Source organism: Amphiura filiformis, chromosome 5 (genome assembly GCF_039555335.1).
Source record: "Amphiura filiformis chromosome 5, Afil_fr2py, whole genome shotgun sequence".
In the NCBI taxonomy this organism is placed as follows: domain Eukaryota; kingdom Metazoa; phylum Echinodermata; class Ophiuroidea; order Amphilepidida; family Amphiuridae; genus Amphiura; species Amphiura filiformis.
The window spans coordinates 23796276-23813911 of NC_092632.1; the positions used below are offsets into that span (position 1 = coordinate 23796276).

Below are 17636 nucleotides of genomic sequence, written 5' to 3' on the forward strand. Positions count from 1 at the left end.
AGGTTATCTGAAGCAGCTTTAGGACCGTTAACATGAAATCAAGGAGGACAACAAGAAAGCACTCAAGGTAAGTATATGGGTTCAATGAAAAATACTGAATTTTATGTTTGTTTTAATGATATTAAATTAGTTGGGGGTAGATTTGATCAACAATGAATGAATGATTTGATTCATGGTACAGGTGATTTGAAATATATGTCAGAGTCTAATCCAATCCAAGTCAGTCTCATATAATTATGTTCTCAATAATGAATTTGATTAAAATAGACAAAAGCACTCTATACTGTAAGGTGCAGGGATAGGTATATTTAGTTCAGATTCTGAGCCTTGATATGAGTCCTCATTGCTGTTGTCATGTTAAAAACAAAATGTGAAAACCATGACCTAGCAGCGGCTGCTAATTTGGCGATCAGAGGGAAGAGACAGTCTCGGGAGCTGTGGTGATCAAAGATTTTGTGCATGATATGCCCTAGTCACTGAACTGGCCTTGCGTCATATCACGAGGGCTCTGCGGTTGCTAAACATTTTTGTTTAGGCAGTTTCAGGACCTGTTGTGCATCAAGTTTTGTACCCTAGCTAAACTGCACTTGTGTTCCCATTCTGATTAAGAAGTCTTTAAGAGCTAAGGCATATACTGTTGTTTTTATCACTAGTCTACATTATTTGTTTTGTATTAGATTAAAACAGGATCAACACAGCCATGACATTGAGAAAAAGAGATTTTGATGATGTTCTCCAAGATATTGGTGGATTTGGCAGAGCTCAGATGCTCTTCTTTGTAGTCATCTGTTATGGGTCTGCAGCAAGAGCATGCCTGGGTGTGGCTCAAGTCTTCCTGGGTAAAGTACCAAAGTTTCACTGTGAAGGGCAGCCAACTGAGGATCCATGTAAAGCAACTTGTGGACAGTACATCTTTGACAAGAGCAATTTTTCTTCCATTGTTTCGGAGGTGATAATTGTTATTGATAATTGTGTATTGTTATTTATTGCAAAGGTATAGTGGAAGTATACAAAATTTGTGTAACATGCCTTTTGACATTCTATATTGGCATGATCCACAAATCTTTCAATTCATGCGAGTGACTATGCTTGAGTGGTCATGAAAAGACCCAAATATAACCAATGCTCAATAATCCCCTGTCTTAAACTGCTACACAGATAATGTGTAATTCAAATTCAATCTTCAAATGACAGTCATGGCCAAGAGATAAATGATGGACTGTCATTGAAGCAGTCTAGACTTTTGTAGGGTTTGCATGTGCATGTGCATGCATGTATGTATTAATTTATTAATGTTCACTGTGAGAGGTATTGAAGATTCATGTACTTTATACCAACATTGTGTGAAATACTGCACACCAGTAAAAAGCTTTATTAATTCTATTGTTCCTGGGGTAATATAATAAACCGGTTAAGTGTAATTTTTTTCTTCATTTTTGCATCCACAGTGGGCTCTCGTTTGTGAAGACAAAGAATATGTAGGTTTGGTGCAATCTGCATTTATGTTTGGTATCTTATTAGGCAATATCTTTATAGGACCTCTAGCTGATCAATATGGCCGCAAACTGACTATTGTGTATGGGCACATTGGTATGGCTGCATTTCATTTTGCAGCAGCATATTCACAAAGTTACCTTCAATTTGTCATTGCAAGGTGAGATAAAGAAATAAATTTAACTTAGAGATTCAGGTGGTATAAACTAGCCCCAGTGACGTAGCATCATAGGGGTTTGTACCCCCACCCCATTCGATTTGAAGATTAAATTCCCATAGGAAGATTACCGAAAAACAGCTTGTGCCCCACCCCCTCCCCCCATCAATACCCAGGTTGTTGCCCCCAGGATGACTAATGCTACGCCACTGACTACATGTAGCACTGTTGTTTCCAATTTTCAGCTGGCTGTGTCATGACTTGCTGCCAGGGATGCTGATCACATTACCATTATACATGTACAGTCCAACCTTGCTTATCCAGACCTCTTTTCTCTGTTATTCAGATTTGTGAATTTCACAGGAAAACATTTTTGTAATGCTTCGACGCCTTAATTTCATGCTCTGCAGCTTCAGAACAACACCAATATTCCATTAAGCGCTCCACAGACTCCGAGTATTGTACGTACAATATTGTATGCAACATATCTACGTTATTTAATCTATTACCATTCTATTTCCAGTAATGTTTAAGTTATAACGAATGTTTGATGACGAAAAATCGATAATATGTTACATGTAATATCTAGTAGAAATATATTATCGATTTTACGTCATCAAACATTCGTTAGAACTTAAACATTACTGCAAATAGAATGGCAATAGATTAAACAACGTAGATATGTTGCATACAATATTGTACGTACAATAAAAAGTCTGAATACTGCTTTAGGCGGATGCGCCATATTCAACGTTAGCTTTGGACATTCAATTATTTTTATTTTTCACCTGGGTAAATTGGGTAAAATAATTAAATATCCAAAGCTAACACTAAATACGGCGCCTGAGCCTAATGCATAAAATATGTCACTCAAATACTATATTTAACAATTTATTGCCATATGTTGAGTATTCTGTTGTTATTCCAATTTTGGCACTTTGGTCACATAATTCACTATAATTTTTCTTGGCCAAAGAGGTTGGACTGTTCATAAGCAAACTCTTCCATACATTAACATGTTGTACAAACTAGATCTGTTGCTAAGACTGGCTCTCAATTATTTTCTTTGATGTAGGTTTCTTGTTGGCTTGGTAGCAGCAGGCTGCATTACAACAACAGTGGTCTATGTGATGGAGAATGCCCCATCCAACTGGAGAACAATGCTGAATACAATCTATGGCTTCTTCTATGGGTTTGGAATCTCTGTAAGGCAATGCTAATACTCAGTCACAACCACTAGTCAAGTTGCATGCAGCATGTGTAACCTCTATAACTGATAGCTCTTTCACAAATAACTGCAAAACCTATAATGTGTTGATTATGAAGCCTATAATTTGTACTGTACTGTAATGTAACCCCACAGTTGCCTGCTGGATACCAAGACTAAGATTCATAGAACCCCTCTGCTATTAGACTCTAATGCTAGCTACCCAGACCTCCAATTAAAGGCCCATTCAGTGATTTGCTCATCCGGACGATCGTAAAAATCATCAAAATTCAGATTTTGGTACCTTTGTAATTGGCATAGATGTGCTAACATAGCCTGCTAGTGGTTCGGTCGAAAGCCGTGTATTTTAGACAAAATAAAGCATTTGCATGATTCTGGACTTTTGATACTGACAGTACAAAAGTCCGACTCGAGATCGAAAAGAAGCTCACTCTCCACGTACCAACACGCGTTGCGTATTGTTTCTACTACTTATTACATCAGTATCTACTATTTTAAACAAAATACACAATTTTAACTGTTTTTCATATTTGAATTGACCGTTAGTTTGCCTCGGTGACCTTTAACATGTTTAATTGCTTATTTTGTTTTCTACTACAAAAATTAAGCGTCTGTTTTAAATCAATTTAGACTCTACTTCCCCGTGTTAGAAACACTGGACTAGGAAGTTTTTCCAGTCGATTGGTGGCGCACTGTCACGAAAATCTCGATTTTCTCGAATCGAACTGAGTTGAAGTAGAAAACCTTTCTAAAACTTCTGTTTTTGACTAATTTGTCGATGTATTCAGGGAAAAGTGGTTTAATGAAATTCTGTAGACTTATTCTTTATTTCTAAGCAACTCTGACAAATTTCCATTTTTTTAATGTTCCTGTGAAATCACTGAAAGGGCCTTTAAGACAATTCAATTTGCACTACAAAATTTGCATGTTGCGATACAACTTTCAAAATGGGATGAAAAATTGTGATGGGTAAACATTTTGGATATGAGGGCTGTTTTGCAAACTTCAGACAGTTTGATTGGCTGAATATTGTACTATTAGTAAATTTTATTTTATATGATCATAATGTTAAGAAAATGCTTCTCAGGCCGTACTGAGCCATACGTAAAGGGCCATATACATAGCATTTTACATATCACACATTATTGTTTTGGCAGAAGCACAGCAAGCTTCATATTTGTTAAATGTACTTGATGCATGTGTATTTGTTAAATTCATTTCACTTTGATCATGTTTAGGTAATAATTTCCATACCTGTATTTGATTTTGTACATCACAGCTTTTAGCTCTCTTGGCCTACTTTTTGCGGGAATGGCGAGACCTTGTGTTGTACTCCAATGTTCTTCTGCTTGGTTTTATTTGCTTACTCTGGTAAATTCTTCATCAAATTTGTGAAACACTATAAAATATTATCCTGTTTCGCCTAAATCCTAATCCTTTAGTTAGTTCTAACTGGCAATGAAAGTCAAGTAGTAATATTTGGTCAATTTTTGGCAGGGCCAAATGCATTTTTAGGGCATATAATTGTTAATATGCTGTGACAACCAAGCAACCAAGCAACCAAGCCCAAAGGCTAATTTTCAAGTTATGCATTCTAATTTTTGGAAAACACTTTTCCTAATCTTTTTCATATACAATTATAAAATTCGGACTGTGAGTACTGAATCACTGGTAGTTTTTGCACAATTGCTATCAGCATTTTGATATTACTAGCAATTTCTGCTCAATCATTATGAATGCTTAGGCATTAGGGTTGAAGATAGGGTTGAAATTAAGTTGTTAATGTTAATTTGGAGTAGTCTCACTTACACCCATTTTTGTTTGGTGGGTATTTTTGGTTTTGGATTTACTGTTTATAATGAAAAGCTAAATGGGGCATTAATTTATATTACTAGTCCCATTCTACTATATATGTATAAAGAGAAAAAGTAATTGCCACTTACATGTTGGGAGTCAGAAAGTACATAAATAGCATAAAGTTTATACTAATTTTTGCAGTGTTTATGCTTTCCATAGTGCATTCCTAGATTCTGTTGCTGATTACGTAAATTCAAACAATATGGCTAACTACGTAAAAGAACTTTTGCTACCTTTACTTCCCATTTTACATTCCCAGCGTATATAGTAGTTGCATGATATTTACATATTAATTCTGTAATTCATTGTCAATGTAGGAATCATTGTTGATTTGTTCAGGTACTGTTCTCGCAGTCTGCAAGTTATATTTCATTTCTTTGCATATATGTTTTGAATACAGCTCTTTATTTTGTAATTCTTTAAATTAATCTAGTATTGAAAATAAAATTTGCAAGTCTCTTTGCTACGTTACATCTGATACCATCAGACTCTGGGATTGGACTTCATCAGGCATCTGATTGATGATGGCGTGACATCAGATAGTGGGGAAGTTCTTGTAATGCTGCGAGTCCCATGCATGCATGTATGTGACAATTGGAAGCAGAGTCCCAATTCCTTGGTGGGCTCATCTCGCAACTTCCCTGCCGTGTGATGTGACACAATCATCAATCAAGATGCCTGATGAAGTCCGATGCAAGTCATGCAACATAGCAAAGTGAGTTGCAAATTTAAATTCCAGTACTAGATAAATTGATAAAATAGTGTTTTAAACTACTGGATGAATTATGTACACCAAGAAAAGTAGGTAATGGGCTAAGTATCCTGTTCAAGAAAAATAAACACAATGGGGAATGATTGCTTGTTACAAGACTAAACTGAATATAATAAGAAAGAAAGAACAGTTTACCAACCCAAAGTGTTAACATTTCCAATTTATCAAGACAACAAATAAACACAAATCCCGACTGGCACACAACCCAACTTGAAAAAAAAAGCAAAGGAATGTGCCGCCATTATCCACGTCTTATCCATCAGTGGGAGCTGGTAGATGGATAGAACTTCCATCTAGTGAACTAAAGGTCATGGGTTCGAATCCCTGCAGACACATTTCCTTGCTTTTTTTTTTCAAGTTAGGTTGTGTGCTGATCGGGATTGTGTTTATTTGTTGTCTTGTTTAATTGTAACACTTTGGGTTGGTTAACAGTTCTTTCTTTCCTACACCAAGAAGTTCAGACTTCTGTTTTTCAATTTCCTATTTGTGATTTCATCATAGGTTTTTACCTGAATCTCCTCGTTGGTTGGCATCACAAGGCCGTCTAGGGGAGGCAGAAGAAATCCTATTTTATTTAGGTCGCAGAAATGGTGTGACACCTGTCACATATGACATGGTTAGTCTTCGTGGAATGAGCAATGTTGCCTCAACTAACGATGTACAGAAAGGGAGTGTGCTAGATGGTTTTAGAACCAGGGAGATGAGAAGAAGAATGCTCATCTTAATGTTCATTTGGTAAGTTACAAAAAATGAGTCAAATTAATGTATTGTACTTATTAGTGTGTATTAATGCACTTTGTTTTATAGTAGATCAGTGTTTTGTAAAACATTGGCTTATTGTTTGGTTAAATTATAAGTCAATTAAATTTATTATTTTACCCCAAATAATCTGAGACATCGATTATATGCATTATCTTTGTCCAAATAATCTAAGATAATCAATTATACATATTAGTCCGAAGGCAGTCGATTGTATTATAATCTTAAGATATTTGATTTTGCCAAGCACCTGTTTTCGACTTTCAAAATAGAATTTAACCCCACCTTCAAAATGCAGTACTATAACTTGAAATAATGTATTTACTGTGCCCATTTTTATTTATTTCAATCTTCACAGGATGGTTTCTACAATGAGCTACTTTGGACTGACAATTGGATCTAGTAATCTTGGTGGCAACATGTATATTACAGTGGCATTATCTGGTCTTATTGAGCTCCCAGCCAAAGTTATAGGAGGAATGATTAGTACCAGGTAATCATTGGATCTAGTAATCTTGGTGGCAATATGTATATTACAGTGGTAATATCTGGTCTTATTGAGCTCCCAGCCAAAGTTATAGGAGGAATGATTAGTACCAGGTAATCATTGGATCTAGTAATCTTGGTGGCAATATGTATATTACAGTGGTAATATCTGGTCTTATTGAGCTCCCAGCCAAAGTTATAGGAGGAATGATTAGTACCAGGTAATCAGTGGTAAGGCCAAAAAAATTTTTGTTTGTTTGTCCATAGAGGCTTATGAAACAGTTGGGTCGGTAGGTGACCGTAGGTCGGTTTTTTTTTGATTTTTGATTTTTTTTTTACAGATATTGCACTTGAAACTGACAATTTGAAGACTGGTAAATAAGTCAAAACACACAGCACTTTACTGGTTTAACTCTTGAGATGGTTCTGCATGTTATACTGTTCATTTTCTTAACATTTTCTTTCTTTAAATTTATACTAACCACTGTTTTACTAGCACATTCAACGCAAATTAAAAAAAAAGACAAAAAAAAGACACGGTCGGGACCAGAGTACAGGGTCGGTCGGACGTGGACAAACAAACAATTTTTTTTTGGGCCTAATTGGGGAAACACTGTCAAAGTGCACATTTTTGTGCAATTAATGTTTTCATGCTATTGTTATTGACTATCTTATTGCTTGACATATACCCAAAAGGAATTTGGGGATAACACCACCAAATCAGTTCATATTATTTTATGTATTAAAAGGTACTGAACAATTCATCATTTTCTTATGGTTAAAGCATCATTGTGCATTTCGAAATTTTGCCAAAAGTTTAGGATATATATTCTATCCTTAGAACCAGCAATGTTTGGAAGTTGAGCAGATCATTTTTTTGCAGTGGTGCATCAAATACGATGTAAACCATACCAAACTCTACAGCGTAGTGCCTCTATGTTGTGATGTCATTTGGTGAATTTAATGAGTGTGAGAAAAACATCGAGAGAGCACAACTGGTACAAAACATGGGCACATAAGCCTTCATTTCAAACTTTTTTCCATTTAGATCAACCAGGTATGGCCAGCGAATAGAAACACTCAGATAGAGTTGTACCTGATTTAATGGTGTGATCTGGAACTATATTCACATGTTTCTATTTTCGTGACAGCTATTTGGAGGGTGAAAAGCTCAAAAATAAATGTAACACAATAATGACCACTTTTACAGTATTGTACACAGGTAGAGTACTTTTTGCCTGGTTCAGTCAGTGATCTCAACGTGCTGGTGGCAGCTATTTTTTGTACATGTCTATGCGGCATCTTTAAAAGTGCTCTTTGGGTGAATGCCAGCTAGCCTGTTGATTAATGAAATTAGCTCTGACATTACTGACTGTGCTTGGAAAAAGAATTACAGAGAAGATTCTTTTGTGGAGTACTCTGTAGCTGTACTTTTTTTAAGCATTTTCATGAAACTACCTGTAAAAACACTGGTCATATTAACCCAGTGATGTATCCAGATTCCAGGGGCTGGCATTTGGGGCTTAAGCCCCACAGCTGTCTACAAAGTCATGTAACCCATTACCGCCAGCTTCTCAAAGTTGCATATACCATACATGCACCCAGGTGCACTCCCTGGTATTTATTGATTGGTTGATCAATTGATTGATCAACCAATGGATTATTTGTGACATTTTGGTCCACTTTTCAGTGACAGAAAATTTGCTACTTATGATCCAGAAATTAATTACTTGACTACAGTCCAACCTCTCTTATCCGGACCTCTTTTATATGGATCTCTCTGTTATCCGGCTATGAAATCTTCACAGGAAAACATATTTGTGATGATTTAACACCTTAATTCCATGCTCTGAATGCTTAGAATGACATATCTATGTGCATAAAGCACTCTAAAGCCATCTTTTAGTGTTATTACCCATTTTGAAACAATCTTTTGTTGTCACAATTTCAGTACTTGGGACAGCCAATGCGGAATTACATGTAATTCACTTATCCGGATTTTTCACTTATCCGGACAGTGCTTGGTCCTATCATGGCCGGATAAAAGAGGTTGGACTGTATTTTGATTGATTGATTGATTGATTGATTGATTGATTGATTGACTGATTATTAGGTCTTTTTATTTGTCAGATTTGGTCGTAGGATTGCAGTGACATCTTGCATGATGCTTTGTGGTGTGTGTTGTCTAGCTGTGATCTTTTTACCAAGAATGCAAGGTAATTATTTTTTAAGTGAATTTATACTCAATCACTGAGCGATTGCAAAAAGTGATGGGCAGTGGCTTGTGAATTAATGATGCATTGCTCATCATTCATTCATTCATACTAACCACAGCATTTGTAGGTGACAAATTTCATTAAAATATTCAAATACCATGCGAAGTACATAATAGGATATCAATTGGCTATTAATGATTTCACTTCCAAAAGTTGATCGGAAAAGTAAATTAATTAGCAAAATAATACATCCAATTAGTAGCATGTACAATTTTTGTACATAGTATTAGTTCTTCATGTGACAAACGTTGTTACAGTTTTTTCAACTTGCGACATTGCTCTTGTCTGCAAAGCTTTAGTATGGAGGCCGCACACCTAGTGGGAATGGGCAGTGGCATATAATCAAAGACTGGGAATAGGGTTGCAGGATTGGGTAATATCAACAAAATAATAATATGTGACTTGTTCCGACAAAACCAGTAACAAGTTACATTTTTGACTGATGTTTCATGATTTGAATAAAAATGTAAGCACGGGACAATAAGCTTCAAAATGATACCAAAATTATATACATAGCATCAATACTTTTCAAGATATGGATAATTTTGTAAATGATACCTTGATATTTGTGCAAAATTGCTAGTCTGAGTAATGTGCTAATTAGTTTCCTGCCTTACACAGGATTGAATAGGGATTATCAAAGTTCAACTGTCAATTATTGATTAAATAAACTTCTTTTTAATAAGTACTTTCAAGTATTTGAAAGTCCACTCAGTCCCAAGGTCAAATTTCATGAAATTAAGAATTCCAAAATTTGATTTTTTTTTATGGGAATGTCATCTTTAAAGGCGGCGGGGCGGCCTAACTCAAAAACATGCCTGGCGACTTGTTCTGGGTTTTGTTGGAGCTGGTCACCCCTATGAGCAAATATATCAATAAAATGGATTGCAAAAGTTCAACCAGATATGAAGCTCCACAAGAAATAGGCAACAAGCCAAGTCATACATTATTTGAGAGCGAATTGTTGGTTTTTTGTTTTTTACATCAAGGCTAAACAAGGTGTTAACAGCAATTACCTATTACTAGATAGTGATGATGGGTTGGTACCAAAATAGTGGTTTACCTCGAAGCTCTGTGTATCCTGATTAGACAATCGGGAAAGCATTCCATATGGCAGCTGAAAAGGGGAGAAATGACTTCTTGTGATTGACTAAGTTAGAATTAAGACTAGGTTTTCATTTAAATCCTGCTTTATTACATCATCTCACACTGTATGTATGAAGTGTATGAATAAGCTCTCTCTCTCTCTCTCTAGGTGCCATATCCTAAGACGTTGGCGATCATGTCGTGCCACAATTCTCTGTTATAAGCCATCTCCAGAAGCTCTGTCGCTTTATGTTCAGCTCCCCTTTCTTTTAGCCAGTCTTTCAGATTTGATAACCACATCACTCTCTTCCTGCCTCTGCTCCTTGTTCCTTCTATTCTTCCTGTCAATACTAGGTTCTCGAAACCATCCTTTCTGAGGATATGACCAAGGAATTTGAGCTGCTTAACTCTGATTTCACGTACCAGCTTCCTGTTCACATTTGCTCTACTTAGGACATCGTCATTAGACACTTTATCAGTCCACGGGATCTTCATCATTCTTCTAAGGAACCACATCTCGCAGCTCTCCAATCTTCTTTTAATGTCTGTTGTTATTGACCATGCTTCACTTCCATACATTAATACAGGGACGACATAGCAGTTGAGTACCCGAATTCTGGTCTCTATACTGAGGGAACTGTTTTTTAGGATCTTGTCTAATTTTGAGAACGCAGACTTAGCCAGTGCAATCCTTCTCTTAATCTACAGCTACAGCATGGAGACAATCTTATTCTTATGTAATATTTGTCTTGTGAAATTGTTTTTCAAATCAATATTTCAAATTTGTTATGATATTATTTTGCAGATGGTGATATGTCCAGTACACAAACAACAATTGCTATGATAGCTAAAATGGGTGTGTCAGCTGCCTTCAACATTATATTCTTATATACAGGAGAGCTGTTGCCTACTGTGATCAGGTATTTATTATCAAAAATCTTTATTCTTAAACAGCCAGCTAGAATAGACATAATAAATAAAGTTAGCAATCTGATCAGCTTAATCTTCAAGTTCTTGTTTCTGAGCTGTGTTCTATCAGACAATAGAGAACGATTTGACCAGAACTGGCCCAGCATTCAAGTCATTCCAGAAGCAGAGCATGAGGGGGTGGGCACCGGCCATGATGGGGAGGGGGGTACCAGGTTTGACAAGCCATTTTTCAGCTACACCACTGAATTCTTTTCCCTAAATGCAAAATTCTTGCTGTGCAATACTGTGCAAAATACCTTGATTTATCTTGATTATTACATCTGTTCTGCTTAGATGGCAAAATGTGTATTAGAGTGACCGGAAGAGTAATTTAATAGTTAACCTGATGGTCAGGATAGGAGGTTTCTATGGCTACCAAGTTAGTCCTTATCAACAGCAGGGATGTTGTGATGAGGCAGCCAGTTGCAGCATCTTAACCCAAGAGAGGAAATAAACTCTTCTTGTGAAAGCTTAAATGAGTGAACTGTTCACAGTAATGTCATATTTTGCTCATGATGTATTGTTTTTCCCTGTTTCAGAAGCAGCACCTTTAGTTTTTGTTCAATGACAGGAAGGATAGCAGGAATAATAGGACCTTTAATTGCATCGACTCTGGTAAGATTTATGATTTGTAGCTATATGAGTGTATAAAAAGTGTATTCACTGGGGACCGGTGAATATTGTATAGGTATATCAAGGGCAATTGGGAGAATGAGGGTAAAGCATTCATGACTGAATCAGTCCACTGTCATGAATGTTTAAGTAATTGATTAAAATTTTGTAAACTTGTTGTGTAGAAACAAGAAAAGTGTTGAGGCTTGGGATCAGGCTTACATATTGCATCCTTGGTCGCAGCTGGTTGCACCATTGTTCTAGCAAGACCAAAATGCTTGAACATTCATTATGAGCGTGTTTATAGTGAGCCAGATTATGCGGTATTTAACTGGACTGCCACACAGTCTATATTTGTTTATGTTTTACTAACCATTGCAAATCTAGACTACGCGGTAGTTTAGCTAAATAACGAAAAGATTGTCTCACTATAAACACGCTCTATGTGACATTAGTGATTGGACTTGGTTGAAGTGTTTTATAGTCATTTTGTTGATATTGCATCCCTGGTTTGGGCTGGTTGCACCACTGATCTAGCAAGACCAAAATGCTCGAATGTTCATCATACATTCAGCGTGTGACATTAGTGATTGGACCAGGTTAAAGTGTATAGTCATTTTGTTGAGTTTTAGGCATACTTTGACAAGTTCTATTAGTTCCAGCTCAGGCTTGCACCAGTCTGGTGCAGGCACAACTTTTTGTTTTATTTCAAAGACCCGCCTTTATTTCCAGTTCTGATAATCTGCTATTATATAATATCTGCTGTATCTCCTTATCTGAGATGAATGTGAACATAGGAAGTATGCATGCATTAAGCAAGAGTACATCCTGTGTAACATGGGAAGTCAGTCAACTTAATTCCTGTTTGTAATACTTTGCAGTGATACCTGAACTAGGGTGTATAAACTATTTATTAGTACATACACTGTGTTATTCTGTTTTTGATAGTGTATTTTCTTGGTACATTAATGAAACCAGTGTTCTCAAATCCCAGAAAGCTCCAACTCATTTCATGTTAACGATACTCAACTAGGTATATCTATTCAGGTATGTACTTGGCTCTTTGCATGATCCATAGCCTCATCCCTCACTTTTCTGAAAACAAATTTAGATTATTATACCACTGGAAACCTCTGGCTACATTATGTTTGTGTGACCAAAATATCATAAAATTTGTATAAATTTATGTTATGTTGTTCAGAATGAAATTACAGCACTGTGGCTTATAATCACAAATACTTAAGTCATTAATCTAGTGTTAGTGTTACATTAATATTGTAATACCTCCTTGTTTTCTTGTGCGTTTTCTACAGGGTGATAACATTGTCTTCCTCATCTATGGTACTACTTGCATCATAGCTGGCATTGTAAGCATCTATTTACCAGAAACTCTCAACCAGCCATTACCTGACACAGTGGCTGATGTGGAGAATCAAGCTTTACAACTGACTGAAAAATATAAGATGAAAGAAAACTAAGTGTGATCAGAGTTTAGATTAATAAATATCTCTCTGCAGTCTGCATGCTTTCATAAATTTGTGGATCATAGAGAAAAACATTGAAAACTGTTACATCTAGGTTTATACTATACATTGATTTTATAATGTTGAAATTTTCACATCCATTTAACATATAATCCTATGTGGAAAAGCAATAATGATAATACAACCATCAGTTACTCAAATTAAAGAATTGACAATTTTGGACAAAACTGTTGTTTTGTATGCCTTGCTATGTGAAATGAGATTTGCAGTATAACGCTAGTGATGGACGTGTTGTTGTTGTTTTTTCTTCTTTTTTTTCTCCCCAGCTGCCACACTTGATAGCTCTTGATACAGTCCTGGAAGATCAATCTAGCAATAACATATCATTTTCATCAAAAATGGAGTTATGTCTTTGTGCCGCTGAGCCCTTCATGAATGCACATGCCAAATCTAATGCTGTCCATATATCTTTCTACTATTGAGACCTGGCTGATGTAGATAGTCATTCATAGAACAGCTACTGGAGATATGTCTTTGTGCCGCTGAGCCCTTCATGAATGCACATGCCCAATCTAATGCTGTCCATATATATTTCTACTATTGAGACCTGGCCAATTTAGATGCAGTCATTCATACAACAGCTACTGGAGATATGTCTTTGTGCCGCTGAGCCCTTCATGAATGCACAAGCCAAATCTAATGCTGTCCATATATATTTCTACTATTGAGACCTGGCCAATTTAGATGCAGTCATTCATACAACAGCTAATGGAGATATGTCTTTGTGCTGCTGAGCCCTTCATAAATGCACATGCTAAATCTAATGTTGTCAATATATCTTTCTACTATTGAGACCTGGCTGATGTAGATAGTCATTCATAGAAAAGCTACTGGAGATATGTCTTTGTGCCGCTGAGCCCTTCATGAATGCACATGCCAAATCTAATGCTGTCCATATATATTTCTACTATTGAGACCTGGCCAATTTAGATGCAGTCATTCATACAACAGCTACTGGATATGTCTTTGTGCCGCTGAGCCCTTCATGAATGCACATGCCAAATCTAATGCTGTCCATATATCTTTCTACTATTGAAACCTGGCCAATGTAGATGCAGTAATTCATACAACAGCTACTGGAGATATGTCTTTGTGCTGCTGAGCCCTTCATAAATGCACATGCTAAATCTAATGTTGTCAATATATCTTTCTACCATTGAGACCTGGTCAATTTAGATGCAGTCATTCATACAACAGCTACTGGAGATATGTCTTTGTGCTGCTGAGCCTTTCATGAATGCACATGCCAAATCTAATGCTGTCCATATATCATTCTACCATTGAGACCTGGCCAATTTAGATGTAGTCATTCATAGAACAGCTACTGGAGATATGTCTTTGTGCTGCTGAGCCTTTCATGAATGCACAAGCCAAATCTAATGCTGTCCATATATCTTTCTACTATTGAAACCTGGCCAATGTAGATGCAGTAATTCATACAACAGCTACTGGAGATATGTCTTTGTGCTGCTGAGCCCTTCATGAATGCACATGCTAAATCTAATGTTGTCAATATATCTTTCTACCATTGAGACCTGGTCAATTTAGATGCAGTCATTCATACAACAGCTACTGGAGATATGTCTTTGTGCTGCTGAGCCATTCATGAATGCACATGCCAAATCTAATGCTGTCCATATATCATTCTACCATTGAGACCTGGCCAATTTAGATGTAGTCATTCATAGAACAGCTACTGGAGATATGTCTTTGTGCTGCTGAGCCTTTCATGAATGCACAAGCCAAATCTAATGCTGTCCATATATCTTTCTACCATTGAGACCTGGTCAATTTAGATGCAGTCATTCATACAACAGCTACTGGGGATATGTCTTTGTGCTGCTGAGCCTTTCATGAATGCAAATGCCAAATCTAATGCTGTCCATATATCATTCTACCATTGAATCCTGGTCAATTTAAATGCAGTCATTCATACAACAGCTACTGGGGCTACTGGAGATGTGATGCGATCAAGCAAAATCAGTCAGAACTCAGAAATATTAAATTTTCAGTTTCTTATAAGATAGTAAAAAGCATTTACAAATCTGGATTTTGCAGAAAACCCCGTTGAAATTGAACAGCCAGTTCCAAAGATATGAGCAATCAAAAAGTGTCCAAAACAACAGGAAACAAAAGGAAATATTTCCTTTGTTTCGCTATATCTCAAAAATCAATATGCTTGATCGTATCACATATGTCTTTGTGCTGCTGAGCCATGGATAAGACTTCATTTCAAGTTGCAACTATTTATTGTATCCATAAGGCCCTGTATCCATAGGCTGTTCCCTTGTGGCGTGTGCCCTTGTTCCGTGTTCACTTGTTCCCATGTGACCTGCAACACAGACAACGAACCTTTGTTTTACGGTTTTATTTTATTATATGTTTATTACGTGTACCCCTGTATCATAGGTGATAATATGGATACGGCCACTAAGCAAAACAAAGGTTCGTTGTCTGTGTGGCAGGTCACATGGGAACAAGTGAACACGGAACAAGGGCACACGCCACAAGGGAACAGCCTATGGATACAGGGCCTAACACAGACATTTTACCTATATATCTCTTAATGAGCCAGCTGGAAAACTAATTTATAAGGATTCAGGGCTTGTGCAATACTTCAGAGGTGCAGAGATAGAACCTGATGAATTTGTAGTCAGCAGGACAATGAAAACCACAAGTCGCTAACTTTCAGTGGCGGCGCTACGGGGGGAAGGGGGAATTCCCCCCCCCCCAATATTTTTCTTGCCCCCTCCAGTCCCCCCACCAAAATGACATAAATTTTCTCTTTTTCCAGCAATTTTGCGCAAAACTTGTCGATTTTCCCCCCTCCCCCCACCCCTGAAATTCACTTTGCCTCCCGTGCCCCCCCAAAAAAAAATTCCTGGTGCCGCCACTGCTAACTTTATGATGACTGGCATGCTAGAGATTTTAAAGATGATATGCCTACATATAAGTGTGTGTGATTTGGATGTGCTTACACCTACCTACATAAGCCTACAAGTTTGGTATGCCCATGGGTACGCATTGAAAATGTTGTCAATCTTCCATCAGGGCTTCCATTAGGTGTTCATTAGCGTACTTGTTGAAATCTTACAGGTAGGGCCTACCTGTCATGTGTGAATGCCTCTCTACTCGTGTACTTATCAGCAGGGTAAGCAATGGGACAGCTTCCCCCTGTCAGTGAGATATCTTGCCCTCCCCCCCATTTGGTCAAATTTTGATAGTACGGCGAATCCTCTCGTTTTTCAATAGATACGCATGGCGATTTTGTTCGAGATAGGCCGAGCGACTCGGACTAAGCATAGTACGACTATCATGTGAGACACCACCAAGTTCTATTCTACAAATTATTACGATTTGCGCATGCTCTAGTATCCCATATGGTGTTACTATTACAAGGAAATTCGATTTGTTTTGAGGTAAACCCCAGTTTTTGTTTCCAATACACTAACTTGAAATGCAATACACTAATTAGCGACCATTGCTGTTGGCTCTGGATACATTTTACTGCATTTTTGGCGTAACGATTTTTAAATCGTAAGTTAAAATTGTGATATATTTAATTTTGAGAATTACAATTATATAAAGGAACACAAATAGCCCATTCACCTAAAATCCAGGTGCTTGTATTGAATATTCGATCACACGTGTATTTCACAAATGCATATGTAAACTTTCTTTATCTATGTCAACAATAGAATATTGATTTCACCAACGGAGTATGGAGCTATGAAATTTTTTTTTATAATACAGGGTGTTGACACTGTGCCATGTTCACTTTTAATTTATCCTTATATTTTTAGACGGTCCCGGGTAACGGTTAGCTGCCGTGTGACTTTGGATGTCACTTTGGACCTTCTTGGGTATAATTATTTTAAACATGTTACAAATATGCCAAAAAAATCAGGTTTGGGAAAAACATAAACAAGGTCTTCGAAATAAACTGGTTAATTATGTTAGCCAAATCCAATAAATATTACTCACGGAACTGAGCTTTCGCCATCTTGGCTGATGGCTTGATCACAGATGAACTGGTCCACTGCTTTTCCCGCGAAACTTGGTTGCTATAGACGCATCCTCGTTACCCGGAAGTGATGTTGATTTAAGCAGTGGGTCATATACATGATCTAGAAAGTACGCACCCTCGTCGCGGTTAAGTGAGTTCTTCCCCTTTTTCTGATTTGGATGGCCTCCTGACTCTTCTTGAGAAGGCGTTGGAGTCTCTATCCAGTAATTTGGCCCCCTCCCAGTCGATGACGTGATTTTCTTGTGCTACGTGGTCGGTTATTGCGGACTTGTGCTGTTCAGTGGTAGAGAGCTTTCTGCTGGCTCTGGTGAAATTTTTGGTGGCGATCTTTTCAGTGTCTTTCATGATGCTCCTTCTTCCTTACCCCAA

General features: G+C 37.2%; 1 protein-coding gene across 1 annotated transcript; it reads left to right on the forward strand.

The window, feature by feature from the left end:
* On the forward strand, window positions 1-14217 carry LOC140152827 (solute carrier family 22 member 15-like). Its single transcript, XM_072175341.1, has 11 exons — window positions 1-67; window positions 678-949; window positions 1449-1654; window positions 2727-2856; window positions 4159-4250; window positions 6010-6243; window positions 6626-6760; window positions 8884-8969; window positions 10921-11035; window positions 11624-11699; window positions 13010-14217. Exons 2-11 carry the CDS (start codon window positions 701-703, stop codon window positions 13172-13174), a joined length of 1488 nt encoding a protein of 495 aa, XP_072031442.1. The 5' UTR covers window positions 1-67; window positions 678-700; the 3' UTR covers window positions 13175-14217.
* Window positions 14218-17636: the final 3419 nt, after the last annotated feature.

Bases quoted from the DNA above. Each gene is read 5' to 3' on its own strand.
- LOC140152827 (XM_072175341.1), top strand. From the start codon at position 701: ATGACATTGAGAAAAAGAGATTTTGATGATGTTCTCCAAGATATTGGT. The intron at 1,655-2,726 runs GTGAGATAAAGA...TCTTTGATGTAG, and splicing joins CTTCAATTTGTCATTGCAAG to GTTTCTTGTTGGCTTGGTAG. The intron at 6,761-8,883 runs GTAATCATTGGA...TTTATTTGTCAG, and splicing joins GGAGGAATGATTAGTACCAG to ATTTGGTCGTAGGATTGCAG.